This window comes from Coptis chinensis, chromosome 9 (assembly GCF_015680905.1).
Source record: "Coptis chinensis isolate HL-2020 chromosome 9, ASM1568090v1, whole genome shotgun sequence".
Taxonomy (NCBI): domain Eukaryota; kingdom Viridiplantae; phylum Streptophyta; class Magnoliopsida; order Ranunculales; family Ranunculaceae; genus Coptis; species Coptis chinensis.
This window is the reverse complement of record NC_141464.1, coordinates 52,386,362-52,408,342: the sequence shown is the minus strand read 5'-3', so window position 1 is coordinate 52,408,342 and position 21,981 is coordinate 52,386,362. Positions and strand designations below refer to the sequence as shown.

General features: G+C 37.0%; 1 protein-coding gene and 1 pseudogene across 1 annotated transcript in view; one reads left to right on the top strand and one right to left on the bottom strand.

Annotated features, from left to right (window-relative positions):
* Positions 1-19,070, top strand: part of LOC147476621 (uncharacterized) — a 95,506-nt gene extending 76,436 nt beyond the window's left edge. The window contains exon 6 of the mRNA XM_086582299.1: positions 19,025-19,070. Coding sequence (XP_086438425.1) covers positions 19,025-19,045 — 21 coding nt within the window. The 3' untranslated portion in view covers positions 19,046-19,070. The remainder of the gene's footprint in view (positions 1-19,024) is intronic.
* LOC147476622 (uncharacterized) lies at positions 4,199-13,571 on the bottom strand (annotated as a pseudogene).
* Positions 19,071-21,981: the final 2,911 nt, after the last annotated feature.

Here is a 21,981-nt window from a genome sequence, read left to right as displayed (position 1 = left end):
AGAGTAGGTATATGCGGATTCGGATTGCCTAAGTAGAAGGCATGGAACTAGTGATTCCCTTGCGATCTTGTCTTCCTACTATTTTCCCACTTGAGTCTGGAAATGCTATTTCAGCTTTTGGTAAAGCACATTGGAATACCTTTTTTGACGGGGTGCCAAGAGAAAATGCAAGGAATTACTGAGATCTATAGAAATAACATTTATCCAACTATAAATCTTACGTTTGATGACTCTAATGATAGATGGGGCCTCGATTGGTCATTTCAGGTAAAATACGTGTTCCTGTCTAAAGAAAACAGTTATTGAGTTTTCCAATGTGTGTAGCTGAAAAAGTGAGCTTAGGTAAGGGGACCGAACGGGCTAAAGGTTGTAGAAGAGAAGAAAGGGAAGAGAAGACACAAGAAGAAAGCGCCTCATGTTGATCCAAAGGTCTCTTGGATTCTTAAGCCCTCTTGTGGCGATTTGTGTCGAAAACATCCACAAAAGTGAATAGATGCCAAGCTCTAGCGATAGAAGTGGAACATGATAATGCTAACACTCTTGAAGGACAAATAGAAAATCAAAGGAGCTCACAAGTTCTTTGAATCACGGTAATGCTAGGGAACTTGCTCTGATGGTTCACCTTGGGGTTGTTGATGCACCTAGACCTGTGGTCGATGCACCTAGTTCTGTGGTTGAAGATCTCGATAAGTTCAATGGCTTTGCACCATAATGATCCTAGTGTGACAGAAGCACCACAAGTTGTTAGTGAAATGGATAGAGAGGGAACAGATTGTTGTCTTTCTAGAGTCACTAAAACAAATATTTCAGCTAGATTGTTAGAGAAGAAGTTGGTCCTACAGAATCTGATGAGCTGGCACTATTTCTAGCAGTCTACTTATAGCTTAGTCTCTCTTTCTAAATGTCTTATACTATTGCCATGTACATTGAGGATCAATACTATGCACCTCCACATTTCCAAAGGATCTTGTCGGCAAAGTTAAAGGATTTGACAACAAGTGGAAAATTGATCAAGGTAAGTTGCAAATATAGGATTGCTCCAAATTCAGCTTTCTCAGAAGTAAGAAGAAATTCTGAGATGCTACTCCTGGAGGGAAGACAGAGGGATTATGTTGGCATTGAAAAAACAAGATGCGGATTCTTACAGAATCCCAAGTTGATGCAGAGATTGCAAAGTTGAGAAACATGACCGCCGCTGGGGAGGCTCTGGCTGCTGCTGCGCTCGTCGCGATTTGTAAAACTGCTATGGTTGAAGCTGAAGAGGTTGCAAAGGAAGCAGAGGTGGCAGAAGCTATAAATATAGGACTTGTGAAGGCAACTAGTGCAGGGAGACAAAATGATCGACATTTATCCTTTATCCTTCGGCTATTCCTTCTATCCTTTGCTACTGTTTAATAGGGGCGCTCGGGAAAAGAACCTAAGCTCAAAAAACAAGTACTACCGCTAAAGGAACAAGGGCGAGATGGATATAGGCTAGGATCGGGGAAGGTTGGAAGCTCAACCATCATATCAACAAAAATGCTCGAAGGAAGGGCTGGGATCTAGAATAACGTTTAAGCCGTGCATGTTGAACCAGCTCTTTTAAGGTAACATATGAGACCGATCAAGTGTAGGAATTAGTGCTGGTTATCTGACGTCTTAAAAGTTCAGACACACCAAGCTTTCAAGGAATTATCAATGCCTCGATGTGTACACCTAATTGTCAATCATATATCCCTAATTGTGTGAAAAAAAAAAACCAATACATCATTAACAGAAGATAAGATACCAATATTTCTTACTTGCTTAAAGTTCTCAAACTACGTACCATTGAGAATCTCCACTGAACTGTAGCATCCAAGCCTCCATCCTAGCTTGAACGGCCAAAACCTCTTCCAATTTAGTTCTTTGGGATACCATTTCAGCGATGAGCTCGTCATTCGTTTTTTCCAACTTCCTCGACCCTCGTCCTTTGTACTTCCTCTTCAGCACTGCTCCTTTGCACTTCCTCTTCTAAGTGAATGGATCTCATCCTTCTAGCTGATGGTGGAATGACACCATGCCCAAGGCCTTTATAAAATCCAGATCTTACACCCAATACTGTACTAAAAATTTCATCCTCAGTCTTTGGCTCACCACCTTCTGCTTCAGACTCAACTTTAAGTTGTCGCATCCGGTTCTGTAAGTTGAAACTAGGGATAAATATATGAAATTAAAGTGCAATGGTAAAAGCAAGTAAGAGTCATTTAACTTACATAATTTTCTTGAGCTACAGGACTAGTCCATCCCTTACTACTAAAGTGGGTTCGACGGTAGAATTCAATCTTTCCCACCGGTTTGTTGGGTTCAGAGTCATGACCGAAAAATATTTGAAAATGCATAATTTATTTTAAATAATAGTACACAACTCCAAAGCAACATAAATTATGTAAATAAAAAATAGTATTGATTCCTCAAAGAAATGTAGAAATGACTTCGAACCAGCACAATGGTTTGTTGAGAGCTTTTGCTGATTACTTGAATTCTGCTCGCTAATTATCTGAAGTAAAATGAATATTGTATTACAAGTTGTATTTGAATCATATAATCATATAATCAGTGGCTCATTGGACTCAACTTTAAACTCAGATGGGATAGATGCAAAGAGCTGCATTATTGCCTAATCTCAAGTCAGGAGGAAAACAAAAGGTCTCAGCCTTAATAAAAAAAAAATTAGAACAATCCTTTCCTTGGAACATAGCTAGACTACCACTTCAACCTCAAAAATATAATTATATCCTCTTCTAGATTTCCTTAATTTCCTCAAAACACATGACACCAATCACAACAACAATAACCATTTAAAGGAGACCAATAAGTAAACTATCATACCTTGAAATCTTCCCTTCGAAACCAATCACAGCAAGCATCCCATTTATCTTGCGCCACGCCACTATAAGGATTTCTTTGTGCCATTGCATCATTTCCAAAACGTTTATAGTGCAAGTGAAGAAGACACCTATATCCTCTTAAGCGCTCCCCTAATATCTTGTCCACGACGTACTTCACATGTGGAAGTTGCATATCCACATCAAACTTGTCCTACAAGAAATGCATTACAAAGTTACAAGGAATCATTCTGATATGCCATGCAACTAGAATAAAAACTTTATTACCTTAATGCGATCACGTAATGGTCCTCTCACGTCCTCTTTCACTTTATCCCAATCACTGCCTGTAAGAGGTCCATGTTGTCGCGCTACTACTCCAATCTCCCTCACAAATTGAGTACTCCACTTCCCACAGGTATTGCATGATCTTTGTGGATCTCTATCCTAGGTTTTTTTTACCAGTAGCAGCTTTGTAATCAATGAGTTTCTTATTCATAGCCTTGCCTATTTTATTCTTAGTTGGAGTTGTTAACAAAAACATTCATAAAAAGAAGAACAAAAAAAGATGCCTAGTCTTTTATTATTGAACTATCCAATGCATTAAACAAATCAAAATATAATCTTATTACCAATACTTGATGTGTTCACTTAAGCTAACCGCTGAAATTGGTTGTGCCCTCACTCGTCGAAAGTTACACGGCATCAAAACTATACATGCAAAACTTAAATTTGATAAAAAACAATTGATATCAAATGGCACATAATCTAAATACAATAATAAAGCACATTAAAAGTCATATATAAAAAGATTAATATAGCATTAAAATGGAGAGTTTCAATTTTTAATATATAAGCATGTACCTAACTTAGTGCACGAAATAGATCTAACAACAAAACTATCACTTAATGTAATGCAATCCAAACAACCTGTCCTAGCTAGAATATGCTTTAACGCTTAATGTGAATGCATGACATATATATATAGATATAGATTACCCACATACAAAATGGATAATGAAGTTTTTCATTAACATTCAGTCAATGTCTGTATCATCATCACTGGATACAACATGCTCCTCTTCAGAACAATACTCCATTAATGTGTCATCTATTTCATCATCTTCCTCGTCAATAATGAAATTGTCATCGATTTGATGACTTTCCATAGCGGCCACAACCACATTAGCATCAACTTTGTTTGGGTCCAAATCCTCCCTATCTAGACGTATGGGTGTGAATGGTGCATTTTGAACTCCGCTATTGCTTGCTTCATGAGTTTGATCAAGTTGGATATTGTCGATATTCACCCCAACCTGCTCCTCCTGTTGATATGCTACATCACTACCCGCTTATTCTTTCTCTGGAACATCAAACACGTTTCGAGGCTTTGTCTTCTGCACAACTTTCCAACCAACACCTAATTTGGTATCATCGACGTAAAAGACTTGACATGCTTGCGTGGCTAAGACAAACTGGTCATCTTTATACCACGTCTTGGAGCCATTAATACTAGTAAAGTGACCATCCGTTTGAATCCCCGTCCTTCTATTACCAACATCATACCAATCGCATTTGAAAAGATAAACTCGATTCCCAAATAGATAACTAACCTCAAAAACATCAGTTAACACACCATAAAAGTCAATCTCTTCTCCTTGGTGTTCCCCTTTTACTTAAACACCACTATTTTGGGTTCGGAGATTTTTTTCTCGATCCTTGGTGTGAAACCTAATCCCATTAACAATGCATCCGCTATACCGTTTCACACGTTTATCAGGCCTACATGCCAATGGATATAATTCATTTGTCGCTTCAGAGGAGTTCTCACTGCGCAATACTTGCATCTATTCATAAAATTAGTACACCAAATTAGGAAAACATAATTAGCATATTATCCAAGTTCATAACCATTGTATAAAAAAGTAGCAATACGAGCTCTTACACGTTTTTGAAACCAACTAGGAAACAACATTTCTTGTCTCTCATGTAAGTTGTGTGAGATTTGCATTTCAAGCTCTGTCATGTGTTGATTGTATGCATATCAAATATATATAAACTTAATAACTCAGAGTAGTTAATGATGATAAAAAAAGACTCGGCAAGCTTAATGCAATAAAACTTATTCTAATATGTTGAAATTTCTTCAGAATTATTCAACACATAGTAATGAGCCTTGGCATAGTCTTTTGGATCAAGAATGGAACTTGTATAGGCTCCCAAAGGCCGAACATTCTGTGTGAAAACATGAAATCCAACCTGTTGATTCTCATTACCACCATCATAGTTTCGTTCTTCACGATTGAACCGAGTTTCAACTCCTTGAAGATACATGGAGCAAAACGTGAGACATTCGGTGTCTACATACGCTTCAGCAATTGAACCTTCGGGGCGAGCTTTATTTCGAACATATTGTTTTAGCGTGTGTAGATACCTATTTACATATAACACACATGTAATATATATATATAGTAAATAAAAACGTGAATATTCTAATTTCAAATTAAATAAATTACAAACCGTAAACCTCACCTTTCAATAGGATACATCCACCTATACTGCACTGGTCCTCCAAGTATCGCCTCATGTGGCAAGTGGATAGCCAAATGGACCATTACATCAAAGAATGCAGGAGGAAATATTTGTTCGAGCTTACAAAGTATCACCGCAATGTCCTTTTCCATTTTCTCTAATACTTCCAATTTTAAAGTCTTGCAACATAACTCTTTAAAGAACATTCCCAACTCAACCAATGCAATGGATACATCATTGGGCACAAAACCACGTATTGCATTTGGGAGAAGTTATTGTAAGAGCACATGACAATCATGACTTTTCATTCCTGTTATCTTACCATCTTTAGCATTTGCACATCTAGAAATGTTAGATGCATAGCCATCGGGAAACTTCACCGACTTCAACCACTTTCATAAAAAGATTTTTCTCTCGAAGATGACAATGTGTAGCATCTTTGGCGACATTACAAACTTATCACCTCTTGGGATTAGATGCAACTCTTTTCTTATACCCAATGCGGCCAAATCTAATCGAGCTTTTACTGAATCTTTTGTTTTGCTATCTACATCTAACAATGTCCCCACTACATTGTCACAGATGTTCTTCTTAACATGCATAACATCCAAGTTGTGTCGTAGCTTAAGAGTGTCCCAATACGGTAACTCAAAAATATGTTTTTCTTTGTCCAATTCAACTCCATCTCGATGCGGCTTTCTGTTCTTGGGTGACTTTCCGAATTCTGAAGAGGTTCGTGATAGTTCTGTGATAACAATTCATCCCTAGACAACTCTGTAGGTGACAACCTGCTCTCCCTATTTCCATCAAATAAGTGTTTGCCACGAGTTCTCCAAGGATGCCTTGGCTGCAGAAAACGACAATTGGCCATATAACACAACTTTCGGCCATTCTTTAAATACATGGAAACTGTATCCTTGTTACAATTAGGGCAAGCCAGTTTCCCCTTCGTGCTCCAACCAGAGAAATTACCTAGTGCTGGAAAATCATTTATAGTCCATAACACTGTAGCATGCAACCAAAATATTTCCTTTGCTACTACATCATACGTCTCCACCCCATCATTCCATAACTCTTTTAGTTCATCAATCAAAGGTCGTAAATAGACATCGATATCATTCCTAGGCGATGTAGGCCCTGGGATCAGTAGGCACATGAAGGTGAATGGTTCTTTCATACACTTCCACGGTGGTAAATCATACGGCATAACCAGTACCGGCCACATACTATATTGGCTGCTCATATTGCCAAACGGGTTAAATCCATCGCTTGCGAGACCAAAGCGAACATTGCGAGGATCATTGGCAAACCATTCATGTTCCTTGTCAAAATCACCCCAAGCTTTAGAATCTGCTGGGTGTCTAAGTATGTTCTCCTCATGCTCAAGTTTTTCTTTATGCCATCTCATATCTGCAGCATTAACCCTCGACATGAATAGCCTCTTGAGCCTTGGTTTAAGTGGAAAGTAACGCAACACCTTTTGTGGTATTTTTTTAGTCTTGCCTTCGAAAACTTGATACCTCGGCTCACTACATTCTGGACAATTTTGAAGATTTTCATTTTCTTTCCAAAACAACACACAATCATACTTGCATGCATGGATTGAGATATAACCAAGTCCCAAGTTACGCATTAATGCCTTCGCCTCGTAATGGGACTTTGGGAGTGTCTCACCTTCAAGCAATATTACTTTAATCAATTGGAGAATCATAGTGAATGATTTGTTACTCCAACGATTGATTATCTTCAAATGAAGCAACTTCACGACACAATCTAACTTTGAAGATTTACAGCCTGGATACAAAGGTTGACGTGCTTCACTCAAAATTTCATCAAATGGATCTCTATTACCTCCTCGATTCCCCTATGTTCCACATTAGGCACGGATTATCAATGTGTATTGGAGCCCGCAAATCTTCAAACATGTCATCTAGTCCATCAAACTGTACCCCTTCACCAACATCATCGTCATCATCGTCGCTTTGTTCCTCATAGTCTTCTCCATGAAAAACCCAACGGGTGTAATTCTTGTCCATGCCGTAAAGGTCTAGATCGTCTTTTACCTCGTCAATGTGCTTGTAATTCCTATTTTTGCATTGTTTGCATGGACATCTAGTGTCACACCCCGAATTTCGACAGAATTCGGAAAAACATTATTTGTTCCCGACTCTTCGATCTCCGAGGTGTGACGCACTCTCAACTCCCAAAAACCCATAAACAGTTTAAATATGCGGATAATAAAAACCAATAAAATTTTTAACTTAAACAAAAGTCTTCTTCATGACAAAGATTCACAAATAAGATTAGGTTACAACTCTCCTTTCAATAACTCTTTAATAAAATTTACAAATGAAATACAAAAACATTGTCTAGACTGAAATTCTATATCACCCAAGGGAAAACAAAACAAATCTCGAGATGCAACGCTAACTTATGAAACCACAAGCGGCAACCACTCTTCTTCTTCAACACTAAACTGTCAAAACTTATCAACTATGTTCATTAAATGAACACACCCGATAAGCAAACATGCAAATCGGGTCAAGACATTATAAAAAATTTGGTGTGAGTAGCTCTAAAAAAGCATATACTTATACAAATATATACATAATCCATCACGGTGTTAGTTCCTCCACCCGGTAGCCAGTAACTTTCAACAACTAATACAAGATCCTTAAGTACAATAATCTAGGCGGGTAGTTCCTCCATCGAGGCCTTTAACTTCCCACTAACCACACAACAACCTATATCGCATAATAAATAAGGCAGGTAGTTCCTCCATCGAGGCGCCTTAGGTTCTAACTAAACAAAAACCAACCAAGCATATTATATCATCTATCTAGAGATATATCATTTACCAACATATTACCATAATTATATTAATTAAAGCTTTCTTTGTGTGTCCCTAAAATCACGTCATTATCTATGTCTTACCTAGTTTCCCGGCTACCACAATCGCTACCCAACCGAACATGTACATCCACATGCCTCCCCTTACATAATGAACCACTCAAATGCGTAACCACCCGGGCGGGATGCCGCGACACCGTAAATCCTCACGCGGAAGCAATTATGTAAGTAATGCCACTATTCGGCATAAAATATCAGCGATCATCGTTCTATTTTGCGAGCGGAATAATCAAGCCACTAAAATTTCGCCGAGAGGGCCATTCACCTTTTAAGCGCCCGGAACGCCGTAGGGTCGCCAAGGCCATTCAGATTAACCGAAGCGCCCGAAAGGGCCAATCATATGAGTTATGGTAGTCGGGGTTCTAGGATTTTCGATTTCGTAATTTATTCAAGTGTCATACATTAATGACTCATAATAAATCCACTATATCGCGTCGCTTGGGTCAATTACCTTATTGCACTAAGCCATAATATTTAGAAATATCTCAATTATATCTCATAATCACTTTCATACTTTCACGTGCCAATATATTATTGCACTACACCACACTCCCGTGGGCAAATATTCACTAATACTATGCTACCTCATAGTAGCATCTCACATATATAATAATGGAGTATTTATACATTTATGTCTCTAAAACTATTCCATTTAATATATATATCCCAACATATATATGCTTTACACACTACTCACGTCAAATCTTAATTAGATAATGACAACTAGATTTATATCAGCTTCCACAGCATTTTCACATTTAATTTGTCCATACCATTTATAACATAAAATGTAGCACAATTATACAGTCTACAATCCACAATCAAAGCCCAATATATATATGCTTTACACACTACTCACGTCAAATCATAATTAGATAATGAATATAAACAAACGTGTGAAAAACTAGAAAAGTCAACGTTTCCTAGTCAATGGTCAAAGTCAACCATTAATGGTCAAAGGTCAACAGGTCCTGGTCAAAGTCAACAGGTCTTGGTCAAAGTCAAACTGTCCTGGTCAAAGTCAACATGTCCTAGTCAAAGTCAACGTGTCCTAGTCAAAGGTCAACACATCATGGTCAAGGTCAAACTCAACATGTCATGGTCAAAGTCAAACTGTCGTTTCCATGTTCGACAGGTTCATGGTCATAGCCATGGTTCATGGCTAAGGTCAAAGGTGCATGGCTCATGGGCTCATGACCAAGGTAAGGGTTCGGACCCAACTGGCCAAGTCCAAACCTTAGAACTCGAAAGTCCAAACATGTAAAGACCCAGAAAGATATATTTTAAGTCCAATGGACTGGCCCAAGCAATATCAGAAACGGGCCCAAAACTTATACTGACCTGGCCCAAAACATAATTGGATTCGCCCGAAACAAACAAGGAAAATCGTCCCAAAATTTAATCAAATCGGGCCTAATCTAAATCTAAAACCGGGCCACAACTTAATTTGGAACTGGCCCCACACTTTAATTGGGTCGGCCCAAAGAAACAAAGAGAACTGGCCCAACATAACTAATGTGGTCCGGCCCATAACAACTTTAAACTAAAATCGGGCCCAACCACAACAAAAATTAGAACTGGCCCAACCAATACCAAAATAGAATCGGGCCCAACAACAAATGAAATTAGACCGGCCCAAAAACTGAAACCGACCCGTGCCCAAGCCCCAAGCCACGGTTCTTCTTCCTCACCCATTCTCTCCTCCACCACCACCAAAATCCGGCCACCACAAATTCTAATCGCCTACCCATTCCAACCTAGCGGTTTGACTCCAAATGAAAAACCCCACCTCTTTAAAGAAAACGAAAACCCCCAATGTTAGTAAATCCAAACTCTTCTCAACCTAGATCTAAAATTTTTGGCTGCCATTAATGGCTTCTTTCAAGCTTCCAACAGCATACACGCCTCCTCACTACCCCCATTCATCAAACAACCAACCCACAACAACCCAACATGCAAAGACACAACCAAAACAGTTCAAACTACCAAAAAATCGCCCCCCTGATAGCCGCGTAATGGCGTTCGGCGCCATTGGCGCCTCCCTCTACAGTTCAACCACCGAAACCACTACAACCCACCACAACAAACCCAACACTCCACCAACCAAAAACAAAGTTCGAAATAAAATGGACGCCGCCATTAACAGAGCTTCGACAGAGCTTCTGAGGCTTCCAACAGCCACCCCATATCAATCCCGACGCCCTCACACACTCAAACATAAACAACAAATAAACAGTTCAAACCGTGGTACTGTCGATATCTTGTCCGAGCCTTGGCCGCCATTGATGCTCTGTCGAAGCTTCGACAGTTCAACATCAAATAGCCCAATAAGCGCAACAGTCCAACAGTTTAACACTCCAGCCGATTTACCAAATGCAACAAAACTCCAAATAAAACAGGAAATTGAATAATAATAACGGACAGAAACCTTAGACAGATAAAATGTCCGTATACACGGAAAACCATAAATTCGGTGAAATAGCAAAATAGCTACTCACCTGACGTAACAGCTCGACGAATTCGCAATAGTTCGAATCGTCGCGCTCCACCCTCCAGAAAACCAGCTTTCATCTCTGCCTCCATTTTTCTTATTTTATTTTTTTTTCTGAACCCTATTTTCCAGAACAATGTGTTTATATACTTGGGTCCGAAACCCAAGCCCAACACAGAATCGGGCTCAAAACCAGGCCCACGTATCCCGAGTCCAGTCCGACGAATTTTTAAATAAATAATTTAATTAATTAATAAATAGAAAAATACGTATTTAAAAATACGGGCGTTACATCTAGTCCTGCCCATTCTGTCTGTATGACCACGAGCAATCTCAACAAAATCTATAATTCCTTTTTTATAGTCAAGCCTAAACCTATTCGGCGATTGCATCCAACTCTTATCCATTTCTAGTAATCAAAGAAGACAATATGAATCAAGTATGTTGCACCTTTAATAAATATGGCAAAGGAAACATATCTCACCAAAGGAAAAAAAAAATACTTGTACACGTCACATGGTAGAAAAAAACAACACTACTAGATTAAAATGAGGAAAAAATATCGCAGTCACTCGATCTACTATCATACTGAAGATGGTATGAATAATTGAAACTACTGTATAAGGACAATTTGACTTCCTGCATCCACAATATAACTTATATTTGACTTGATGCATCCAAATTTAATCATAAAAGGTAAGAAATGTATATATCTTATTTATATAGTAGCTCTTCATGACTACTTCTCAAGCTAATCCCTAATTCCTTTTTGATACGCTGGCCTGGCCAAAACCTATTTGGCAATTGCATCCAACTCTTATCCATTTCCATGTTCCCTACTACGAGATAATAATTGTACATCACAAAATAAGAAAACCCAAACATTTAAACTAACCAAGGAAAGTCTATTAACAATCCAACTTCCTACACCACTATTGATAGAAATTAATTTAGGCATGCATATAAGAATATCACTAACAATTACCAAAGCGATTGTGTAATTTAACTTCACAAAGTGGTCTTGTATTCAAGATTGCATTCAACCGGACTTCTCTTGTCCTTAAAATGCATACACATGATAGAAAGATTGATAAGCAACCAAAATCAAAGAAAAGGGCCAAAGAATCATCAACGTAACTTCGGTTCTAATACATAAGTCATCTTAGCAAGCATGCACACTGCGTTCTACGAAAACCAACAAGCACATAATTCACCATAAGCTCATTGTTATAACTATGGCAATTCACGGAAAGTTTTTTTTTTTTTTTTCCAATAGTTATGGCAGTTTATTAGATTTACAACTTTTTCAATCAAAATAGAAATAGTGAAATTAAATACACTATAGTAGAGGAAATCTCATTGTATATAACTAAACCAAGTGCCTAATAAGAGTATGTTATGGTGGAGATGCAAGTGCAAGTGCAAAAGGGGATTTAGTGACGTCATGTTCAAATTTCACTCCTTAGGTTCTTATAAGAACAAAACTGAGAGGACATATGATCCTACAAGCAGCAAATGCTTGTAGCTGATGATCCCATCAGCTCAAAAGAAAAAAAAAATCCATCAAGTTAATATGATATAGAATAACAGAATTACAAATACTAAAAAAATGCTAGCAAGATGATTCGGTTACATGGTATGTGACAGTGAAAACCAACGAACAATTTTCTACACCCAACACCCAACGAAATAATCATACAACCTGGCATACTTGAAGTAAAATAAATTTAACGAATATAAAGTAAGGAGAATCAAACAAAGAATTCAATAATGAAAAACCAAACACCCAACGAAATAATCATACAACAAAACAATGACAAAAAATCAATCATACTCATAAATTAACGAAAATATTACAAAGAATTATGAGAACCTGAAACACTGCAGGAATTGTGTATAGAAACAGTGGTGAGAACCTCAATTCTTGTACATAAACACTAAAAAAAGGTAAATAAATTACAACTGGGGATAAGAGAGAATGGAGTATATCTAAAATTCCCGTAGTATATTCCTGTATATTTTCTCTTTGAAGTATATTGTTTGAAAATACTACATCACCTAGTAGTATTTTCTCAGAGAATGGAGCATATTGTTTGAAAATGATCTTATTTAGTATTGATTTTTGGTTAATCTAAAGACGTCTTCCTCATTCAGAGATAGCTTTTCCTGCGGTGATCGTCCCAAAAATGAAATCATAATTTTTGCAAACACCAAAAGTCAAGGATCTTGCTGATCATGGAAGGATGTATGCTAGTATATGTTAAAGAACTCCCAATCAAATAGTCCAATTCAATTGATGAATTAACTTAGAAAATTGGAATTCCCACGGTTCTAGTTTGTTTGGTCAAATCTATTTCCATAAGATGAATTCTACTACTTCAGTAGCTTAGTACGATAATTTGATATCCTGTTCTGTAAGTCTTGTTTGGTTTCCTGGTTGGTCTTGTTTTAGAGCATATGTCAATGTTCTGAAACACAAAAGGATGCTTCCTGGGTTATCTCTATCCAAGTGGCCTAATTTCGTTACTATTAGTTTTACTTAAAGGGTCTAAAAGGACCTTAAGGTTGGTTGCAAGACTGAGAGTGGGTCATACCTGATTGTGATTTGAATCTGTTAAGGTGAAACAAGAAATTATCTATGTCACAACACCACTAATCATCATTTTATCTTCTAAACAGGAGGAAATCATCAGAAAGTGTCATAGCATGCAGAAACCAGTGATAGTGGCAACAAACATGTTAGAAAGCATGATAAGCTGTCCAACTCCTACAAGGGCAGAAGTTTCTGACATTGCAATAGCAGTGAGAGAAGGTGTTGATGCTATTATGCTCTCTGGAGAAACAACTCATGGGAAGTAGGTTACCTTGGTCTTATTTCTGCATCCTAAAAATATGTTTTATGAATTTCTAGTTCTTTAGAAGCAGCGTATTCTAGTATACTACATTACCAAAGATTCGAGTTTGAAGTAATAACCAAAGCTTCAAACTTTAATTCCAAAAAATACAAAACCAAAAATCAGAACTTGAAGTATATATTTTCTAAATTTAAAGGACGTACCAGTCGCAGTAACCAAAGAAATCGCTTTTAGCAATTTGAAGAAACAACTTTTGTGGTACACTCGGCCTCCTCAGTCGATGAAGAATGGTTTTTTTTCTTGCTTTTATCTTTTTTTTATGAGTAGCGGTAGTTTCTTTTCTCGAGTAGGGTTTCTTTTGGGAAATTTGGTTTCCCAAATTGTTAGCGCAAGGTGACCGCCAAAACAATTCCCACCTAAAATCATCCCGCACAATATTGTTAGGTGACACCAATGACGCTGCCAATTACAATCACATAGAAAAATAGAAATTCGGTGAAAAAAAGAAATTGTAATATTAAATTTATTAAAGACGCCAAGGGCGTTGCCAAAGGCAAAATACTTTTTTGCGGCCACTACGCCGTAGCTGGTGCTCAATTTTTTCATTAAAAATGAAATTTCACTTAAACCAAAAATTTAAACAAATGATTTTGCAACACCAGCTAGCATCACACTAGTTATATCCCAATCAAGTGGTACTAATAAGACGAAAATGTTTGAGCAGTGCCATTAGGCGTTGCAAATGTTATGCTTTACCAACGAAAAGTAGGCATTGCAAAAGACTGCGTTGCAACAGATCCCTTCTGTTGTAGTGAAAGAGATAAGGTAAAGAGGATAAACCCCATTCCCTATTTTAAGGGGTTTTTGGAAAAAAATGGTGTTTACACGGAGAGTTTTAAACAGGGAGAGAGAGTTTTACACAGAGTGGAAAAAAAAGAGAATGACGAAAATTATTATGATTGTTTTTCTGACGATTGTTACGGGGTGTTATTCGTTCTCAAGTTTTTATTCCTTCACACCGCTCGTAAACACAACAGAGGTGAGTAGATATTATTTTTATTTTTCAATGAACCTAGATTTTTACTTCTGTTTAAAAACGGTCAAATATATATAAGGTTTCTACTCAGTATTCTTCTACTCATTTTCTGCGTTATATGCTGTCGAATTTGAAATACATATTGTTGATCGTATGTTCGAATATATGGTTTAAATGCTGTCCATGTTACCATTTTTGAATTGTTATAAATTGTTAATGGAGATATATTGCCCCAAAAAATTTATATTATATTATACTATCTTTAGTTGTGTGAACAAAATTGTTTGGATGATCAAATGGGTTGTTGATTTATGTCGGTTAGTTATTGGTTGTTGATTGAGTTGGGTGTTTTGAATTTTGGTGTGGTTGAACTGTTGAAGCTCTGTAAAGGTGTTAATGGAGTCAAACTAGATTTTGGGTAAGTGATGGGAATCGAGTTTTTATTATATTATAGTGCGGGGTTTTATTAGTAACCCAAAACCAAACTGTTTCAGTGGTGTTTGGTGGTGTGTAGAGGTGACGTTCAAGCTCCCAAGATTCATTAATGGCGGTCGAGAACGCGATTTTTGGCGAGTGATGGAATTGGGTTTTAGTGGTGTCAAAATATTGGGTTTTTAGTAAGGATGAAAACCGAGCGGTTTATAGTGGTGGTGAGTGGAGGTTTGTGGTGGCTGCTTTGGTGGTGGAGGCGCGCTGGTGAGGAAGAAGAAGGTGACCAGTGAGTTTTTTTTTTTTTTTTTTTTTTGTTTGGGCTTGAGCCGAAACAACTTGTGGGCTTGAGTGTTTGGTTTAGATTTTCACTTGTGGGCTTAATTGTTTTGTTTTAGATATTCACATATGGGCTTTAGTTCTAGTTGGGCTTGGGAAAGGCTAAAGACTTTTGGGCCTAAGTTTTGTTGAGTTAGGCCAGATCAGTTTTTGTGTGGACCAGGTCTGTTGAGTTTGAATGGACCGGATTCTATTAATTTAGATGGGCTTTGGGTTAGAGTTTGTTTTTGGGCCGAATCTGTGCCTGGTTTGGAATAGAGTTTTCACCTAGTTAGGGTCAGATTCAAACTCTCAGCAAAACATGAAAAAGTGAGTTTTTTGTGTCTTCTTTCCAACCCAATTGGCCTCGTCACATTCTGAGGTCTGTGGTGGTAGATATAATGTCTGGAAGTTTGGTTGATAGAAAACAGTGCGTTAGAAATCGGTTTCTGCATACTGTGTTCAAGTACAATTTTAATTTAGTTAGAGTTTGAACTAGATTTTTATGAAAACATGAAAAAGTAAGATTTGGAAGTCTGCTTTCTATTCCAATTGGCCTCATAACATTCTGAGGTCTGTTAAATTAATTATGTTATTTGGAAGTTTGACTGGCAGAAAATAGTGCGTTAGAAATCAGTTTATGCGCACTGTGTTCGAGCCTAGTTTTTGGACATTTAGAATGAGATTGAGTTTTTTTGTAAAGCATAAGAAAGTAAGTTCTATGTGTTAGATTTTCAACGCAAAAAGCCTCGATGCATTTGGACACCTGTGGAAAGAGTTGTGTCATTAAGAAGATAGCCCTTCAGAAATCTAATTTGCTGAAAATTAGGATTTTTACCAAGTTTGAACTATTTTTACTCCGAGATAGAATGACATTGGGACTTTGAGTTCTACACAAAAAAGTAAGTATACCTATCCTAGTTTTCAAATAATCAAGTGGGGTATCATTTGGATGGCTATATAAAATGTTATTGTTTTGGGAAGTTACCTAGATAACCTACCATGTTTTCTTTTTAGGAGAGCTCTAGTTAATTTTTCTTATTGTAATGAGATAAATTATTTTACTTAGACATATGAGTGTCTTGAATCTTGATTTCTTAATTTCACATTTGTATTATATTCCAAGTACAATTGTTGCATATACACTAAATGTTAGTATAGATTTATGTTATATCACGTGACATGTTACATTAAAATTTGTGTTTAATATATATATATATATATAATTGAGGAATGAAAGGGAAATGAAGTTTGCAACCTTAAAGCAGGAATTCTTATTGTTCTTTGACTTTGACAATATGGCTGATAAGAACTACAAAGGCTTGATTCCAATATTGAAAGATTTGTATACGTAGGCAGCTTTGAGCAAAAGTGCAGCCACTACACTATACTATATTATATATTATATAGTAGTGATTATGATAATTATATATGTACAATGTTAATACTTAATTGTGTACGGGCTTGTGGTGGTTTAAAAGGTATTCACGAGGCATTTAATTAACGTGTTAATCATAATTGAGAATCGGGATATCTATGATTTATATAATGGATAATGAGGTGAGTTAATTGGTTATTGTGTTTAGAATCTTTATTAATGATTCTATTGCTTGATACGATGTTTATTTTATAATGAAAATATTATAATAAATAATAACTTTTGAGTGTTAAAATCCGGTGTAAAAGTGTCCGGTAAAAATTTAATGTGTCGCCCACATCTTTAGATCTCTCCACCCCTCTTTGATGAAAAAAAATAAAAAGAAATATTTATGACTAATGATGTCATGTGAAAAGCCGCCTTAAAGAGGAACTAAGGCATTCGCCTTGTGGGTTGGCTGTATTCCTTGAATGTACAGGAATGTAGGTGGGTATTCCTTGAATGTGGTGGGAATGACCCAAGGTATTCATTGAATGTGCCATAAATGACATGTTAGTGTTATGATGGATATTCCTTGAATATGGCGGGAATGACCCAAGGTATTCATTGAATGTGCCATGAATGACCTGTTAGTGTTATGATGGGTATTCCTTGAATGTGGTGGGAATGACCCAAGGTATTCATTGAATGTGCCATGAATGACCTGTTAGTGTTATGATGGGTATTCCTTGAATGTGGCGGGAATGACCCAAGGTATTCATTCAATGTGCCATGAATGACCTGTTAGTGTTATGATGGGTATTCCTTGAATGTGGCGGGAATGACCCAAGGTATTCATTCAATGTGCCATGAATGACCTGATATTTTATTATGCCCAAAAGAGGTTTTGTGATTGTGTGCTGTATGGAAAGCCCAGAGATGGCTGTGACTCACAAGTTACGAGTTTACAAGATGAAAATATGTTTCCTGGAGGCGATATCCCCACTTGGGACATATGTCTTGTAGTGGTACTTTGTGTGAGTGAGGCACACGGATATGTGTGATTTGGCAAATGTGTGAAGTGCAAATCGTGGAGTAGGAACTAAACGTTGGGCTGTGTCTTTTAATAAATGAGTCAACGAGATAATTAATAAGCATAGTAAAATATTGATTTTACGTGTGATAGAATTATTGCATATGATGTATATGATTTCTTATGAGAAATGTTTATGTGGTTTGTGTGAGTTGATACTCATGAGGGATGAATGTACTCTCTGGTTGTGACCTTTTTCCTCGTTCTCATAAGTAGACGAGTGATATTAAAGTAAAATATTGATTTTATGTGTGACTGAGTTATTGCATATGAATATTTATGCATTATGATCTACATGATTTTCTTACAAGGAAATGTATGCGTGGTTTGTGTGAGTTGATACTCACGAGAGATGAATGTACTCCCTAGTTGTGATATATTTCCTTGTTCTCATAAGTAGACGAGTGGTTTTTAAGAAAAATATTGGCTTTAAGTTTTAGCGAGTGGTTGGATATGATTGGTGATATATTATGATATGATGCATATAATTTCTTACGAAGGAATGTGAATATGGTTAGCGTGATATGATGGATATGGTGGTGTGATAGGAATGTTAATTAATATTGGTGATATATTATGATATAATGGATATGGTGGTGTGACATTAATGTTAATATTGTGATATATTATGCGGATTATATATACCTATGGTGGTTGTAGTGAGAGTGAAATAGATGTATACTATAAATGATTACGTTTGGGAAATCTAACTTTGTTTTGCAGGAGGGTAGGACTTATTAACTTTTTTATGTAGAGACGTTGTCCTACCCTAAGACGACATGCTGGCTTAAAGGTAAAGTATATCAAACTCATATTTAAATAAGTTATCATATGTGTATGTAATAAGTGGAATGTAAATGGAAATTATATTGTGAGTTATTTTGGAAAGTGAGAATGAATGATGAATATTGTTATATGAGGTTTTTTGGAAATGTATATTGGGGGTTGAAATTTTACTTAGGAAGAAACTGCATGCCGTTTTGAGAATACGAAACTAACTTGTCTTCCAAGTTGAAATGATTGAATAGTATATTTCTTTATTCGAAAGATATGAATGTATTACTATTTTATATTTAGTCTTACTCATACCAGAAAATTCAATTTGATGACCCATGTTTGCTTTGTTTTGCAATGTGGGTGTGTTCTTGGAAACATAGATGGTGGAGTGCAGTAGATGAGGGCACGTGATTTGGAGTTGCTCTTGGAGTCTTCTGGTTTAAGTTTTTCTGAAGTGTACGGTTTTATTTTGAGACATATGTAATAGAGTTGGTTAGTTTCTTTGTAGTTTAATAATGTGATAACGATTTGTTCCTTTAAGTTTTCTTTTGATTTCAGTTTTTTTATATATCGTGTTTGATAACCGGATATTGGGTTTTGTTTCACCCCGGGTTTCCAAATGATTGAATATTATTATTTTAAATATTGTTTGGAAATTTGGGGTGTGACATAACTCATTTTGTAGATCGTGTGTGTGTTAGGGGGCGGGAACCATGATATAATAAAAAATGTGGTAAACGGAACCTACTCCATATATTATTTCGTGTTGTAGGTACTTAACATCCCTATAATAAAATAAAATATTGATTTTTCGGATATCTCAACTATAATAGCAATCACTCCATTAGAGAACAAATGGTTGAAACAGTTTGAAAAACAAAACAACAACACCATGCCACCTATATACCTTTTGGGTATCGTACATTGGTACTACGACCTTTTTTTTTTGCACACAAGTAAGGTATATTATATAGAAGAGAAGAATGTTGCAGAGTGTAGGGAGGATCCCTTTACAACATTAGGACCTTCAGGTGAACCTAAAGTAAGCTCTATGAGGACATTCTATAACTCTTACAAACTCAGGCCTACTAATACTCCATATCGACACATCTTTGGGCAAGGGTGATCCTTTTTTTGCTGTTACATCTGTAGCAAAATTCGCTTCTCAGAATATATGCGTAATCCTTATCTTTTGAAGCTTGTTGGATGCCCTGACCCATCTCTGCCTCAGTTGCCAAGGTACCTTATCTTCTTTAAAGGAACAAATAGTTACGGAAGAGTCAGGTTCTATCCATATTTTGATCCATCATTAGGTCTTTGCAATCTTAATTGCAAGTACAATGGCCATACTCTCCTTGAAGTTAATAACAACTCCAAGCCTTTGGGCAAGCACCCTACAATTTCATTTGCCTTTGTTTCTCCGATCACACCAAAGCACCTCCATATCCCGATTCCTAGAGAAGATCCATCGTGTTCATTTTATGACATCTCCATCCGGGCGGTATCCACAATACATGTTTAATAATGGAAGAGGGTCTAAATCAACACGACATTGAGCTTATGCAGAAGAGTAAGCTCCAATGGGTCATTCCTCATGAATCTGTGAGATAACATGCCCGCAATCCGATGCTTTTGAAGACTTGTTTCTTCATGAAGAACTTGTTCACATGTATATCCTCAAAGTTCATCTTATTCCTTGTGTTCCAATTCAAACTTGAAATAGCATCACAGCCCTTGAATCCAAAGGTCTTGGACAAGAGAGCTTTTGTTTTTCACTGCATTCACCATGCCACTAAAAGAATATCTATAACCACGAGACTTGAAAGAGCTTAGCCAACCAGGTCCCAAAGCACCTTAACTTCGCAGCAGATCCTATAAGAGATGTGTATGTAGCAATTATTTCCTCGTGTTGTTTTAACATTCTACACATAGATGCAAGCTTGACACCATTTTTTGAACTACATCATCATTAGGAAGTGCATTATATTGTGCATAATTTTCTGGCAAGCCCCGATGCTCTAGGATGCACATGTTTTGCCCAAACATATTTGTGCCAAGCAACCTTACCTTCCTTTTTCCTTATAGCTTCAAATGCTGAACTAATAGTGAAATCACCATCCCTTGCAGGCTTCGATCCATATCATAGTGTCATTAGTATCACTATATGAAGTTGAAGTTGCGATAATAAACCCTTAAGTTAGAAAAATCGGGTCACCTCCGTTGGTATACACCACTAGTTGTCGAATGATATGAGCTACCGTAGTTGTGAACCCTCTCCAATTGAGATTAGGTAATATGTCTACAATAGCCACACCAGCCCAGTGGTCCCTCCACAACTCGATATCATGCCCCTGACCTACAACCCATCCTACAAGGTGTTTCATTTTGTCTAGAGCCCATCTGAGACCATGCCATATTGATGATGCATTGTAATATGTGAGCCAAAGCCCATTGTGCATGGTGAATTAAGAGTGCATGTACACACTCCATTTTGAAGTTTGTTGCATAAGGTCCTGATAAGCACCCAAAAGTGTAGTTTAAACCCCTTAATAGTATTACATTTAGGCCAATTATGTTTATAATAAATAAGAGTTAGTGTTGTTTACGTATTTTTGTGTATTTCAGGTCTTGAAGCTGATTAGGTGACTAAAGACACCATTTTCGCATGGAAAATGAGTCAAGATGATTGTCGAGGAAGTTCTACGTTTAAAGCCTAAGAATCATGAAGAAAAACTTTTTTCAAGCCCAGTCAAAGTTGGGAAGTCAAAGTCAATCCGGGTAGAAAAGGAACAGAAAAGTCAAAGAACTTCAACAGGCCATATCTTTCGACTTAGGCATCATAATTGAGCCTAAGTTATGTCAAAACGACCGGCTCAAAACCATCTTTCCAATGAACCTAACCTTTCCCCAATCAGAACTGTAAAAGTGGACGAAAAAGGCATAGAAGTAATTTCTAACAACTATGGCCTCTTTAGTTTTAACATAATGGACTTTGGGCTCACATTAGAGGCCCAAATTCCCTTTTCTTAGCCCATGCACGAAAATGTAACCCTAACCCTCTCCTATATAAAGAGGGTTAAGGCTAAACAAAACTTGGCTTAACCCTTATTAGTTTTAGTTCTCTCTCTCTCTCTCTCTCTCTCTCTCTCTCTCGTTTTAGTGTAGTTTAGGGTTAGAATTAGTTTATTCTTGTAGCCTCCATTAAAACCCATTCAATAAAGCTTTAGTTTTTTCAATTTAAATCTTGTCTCTAATTTATTATGTCTTTCTTTTATTTCTTTAGAATAATAAATCCGATGACATAAGGCTAAACCTCCATTAGAGGGGGTTAAAGAAG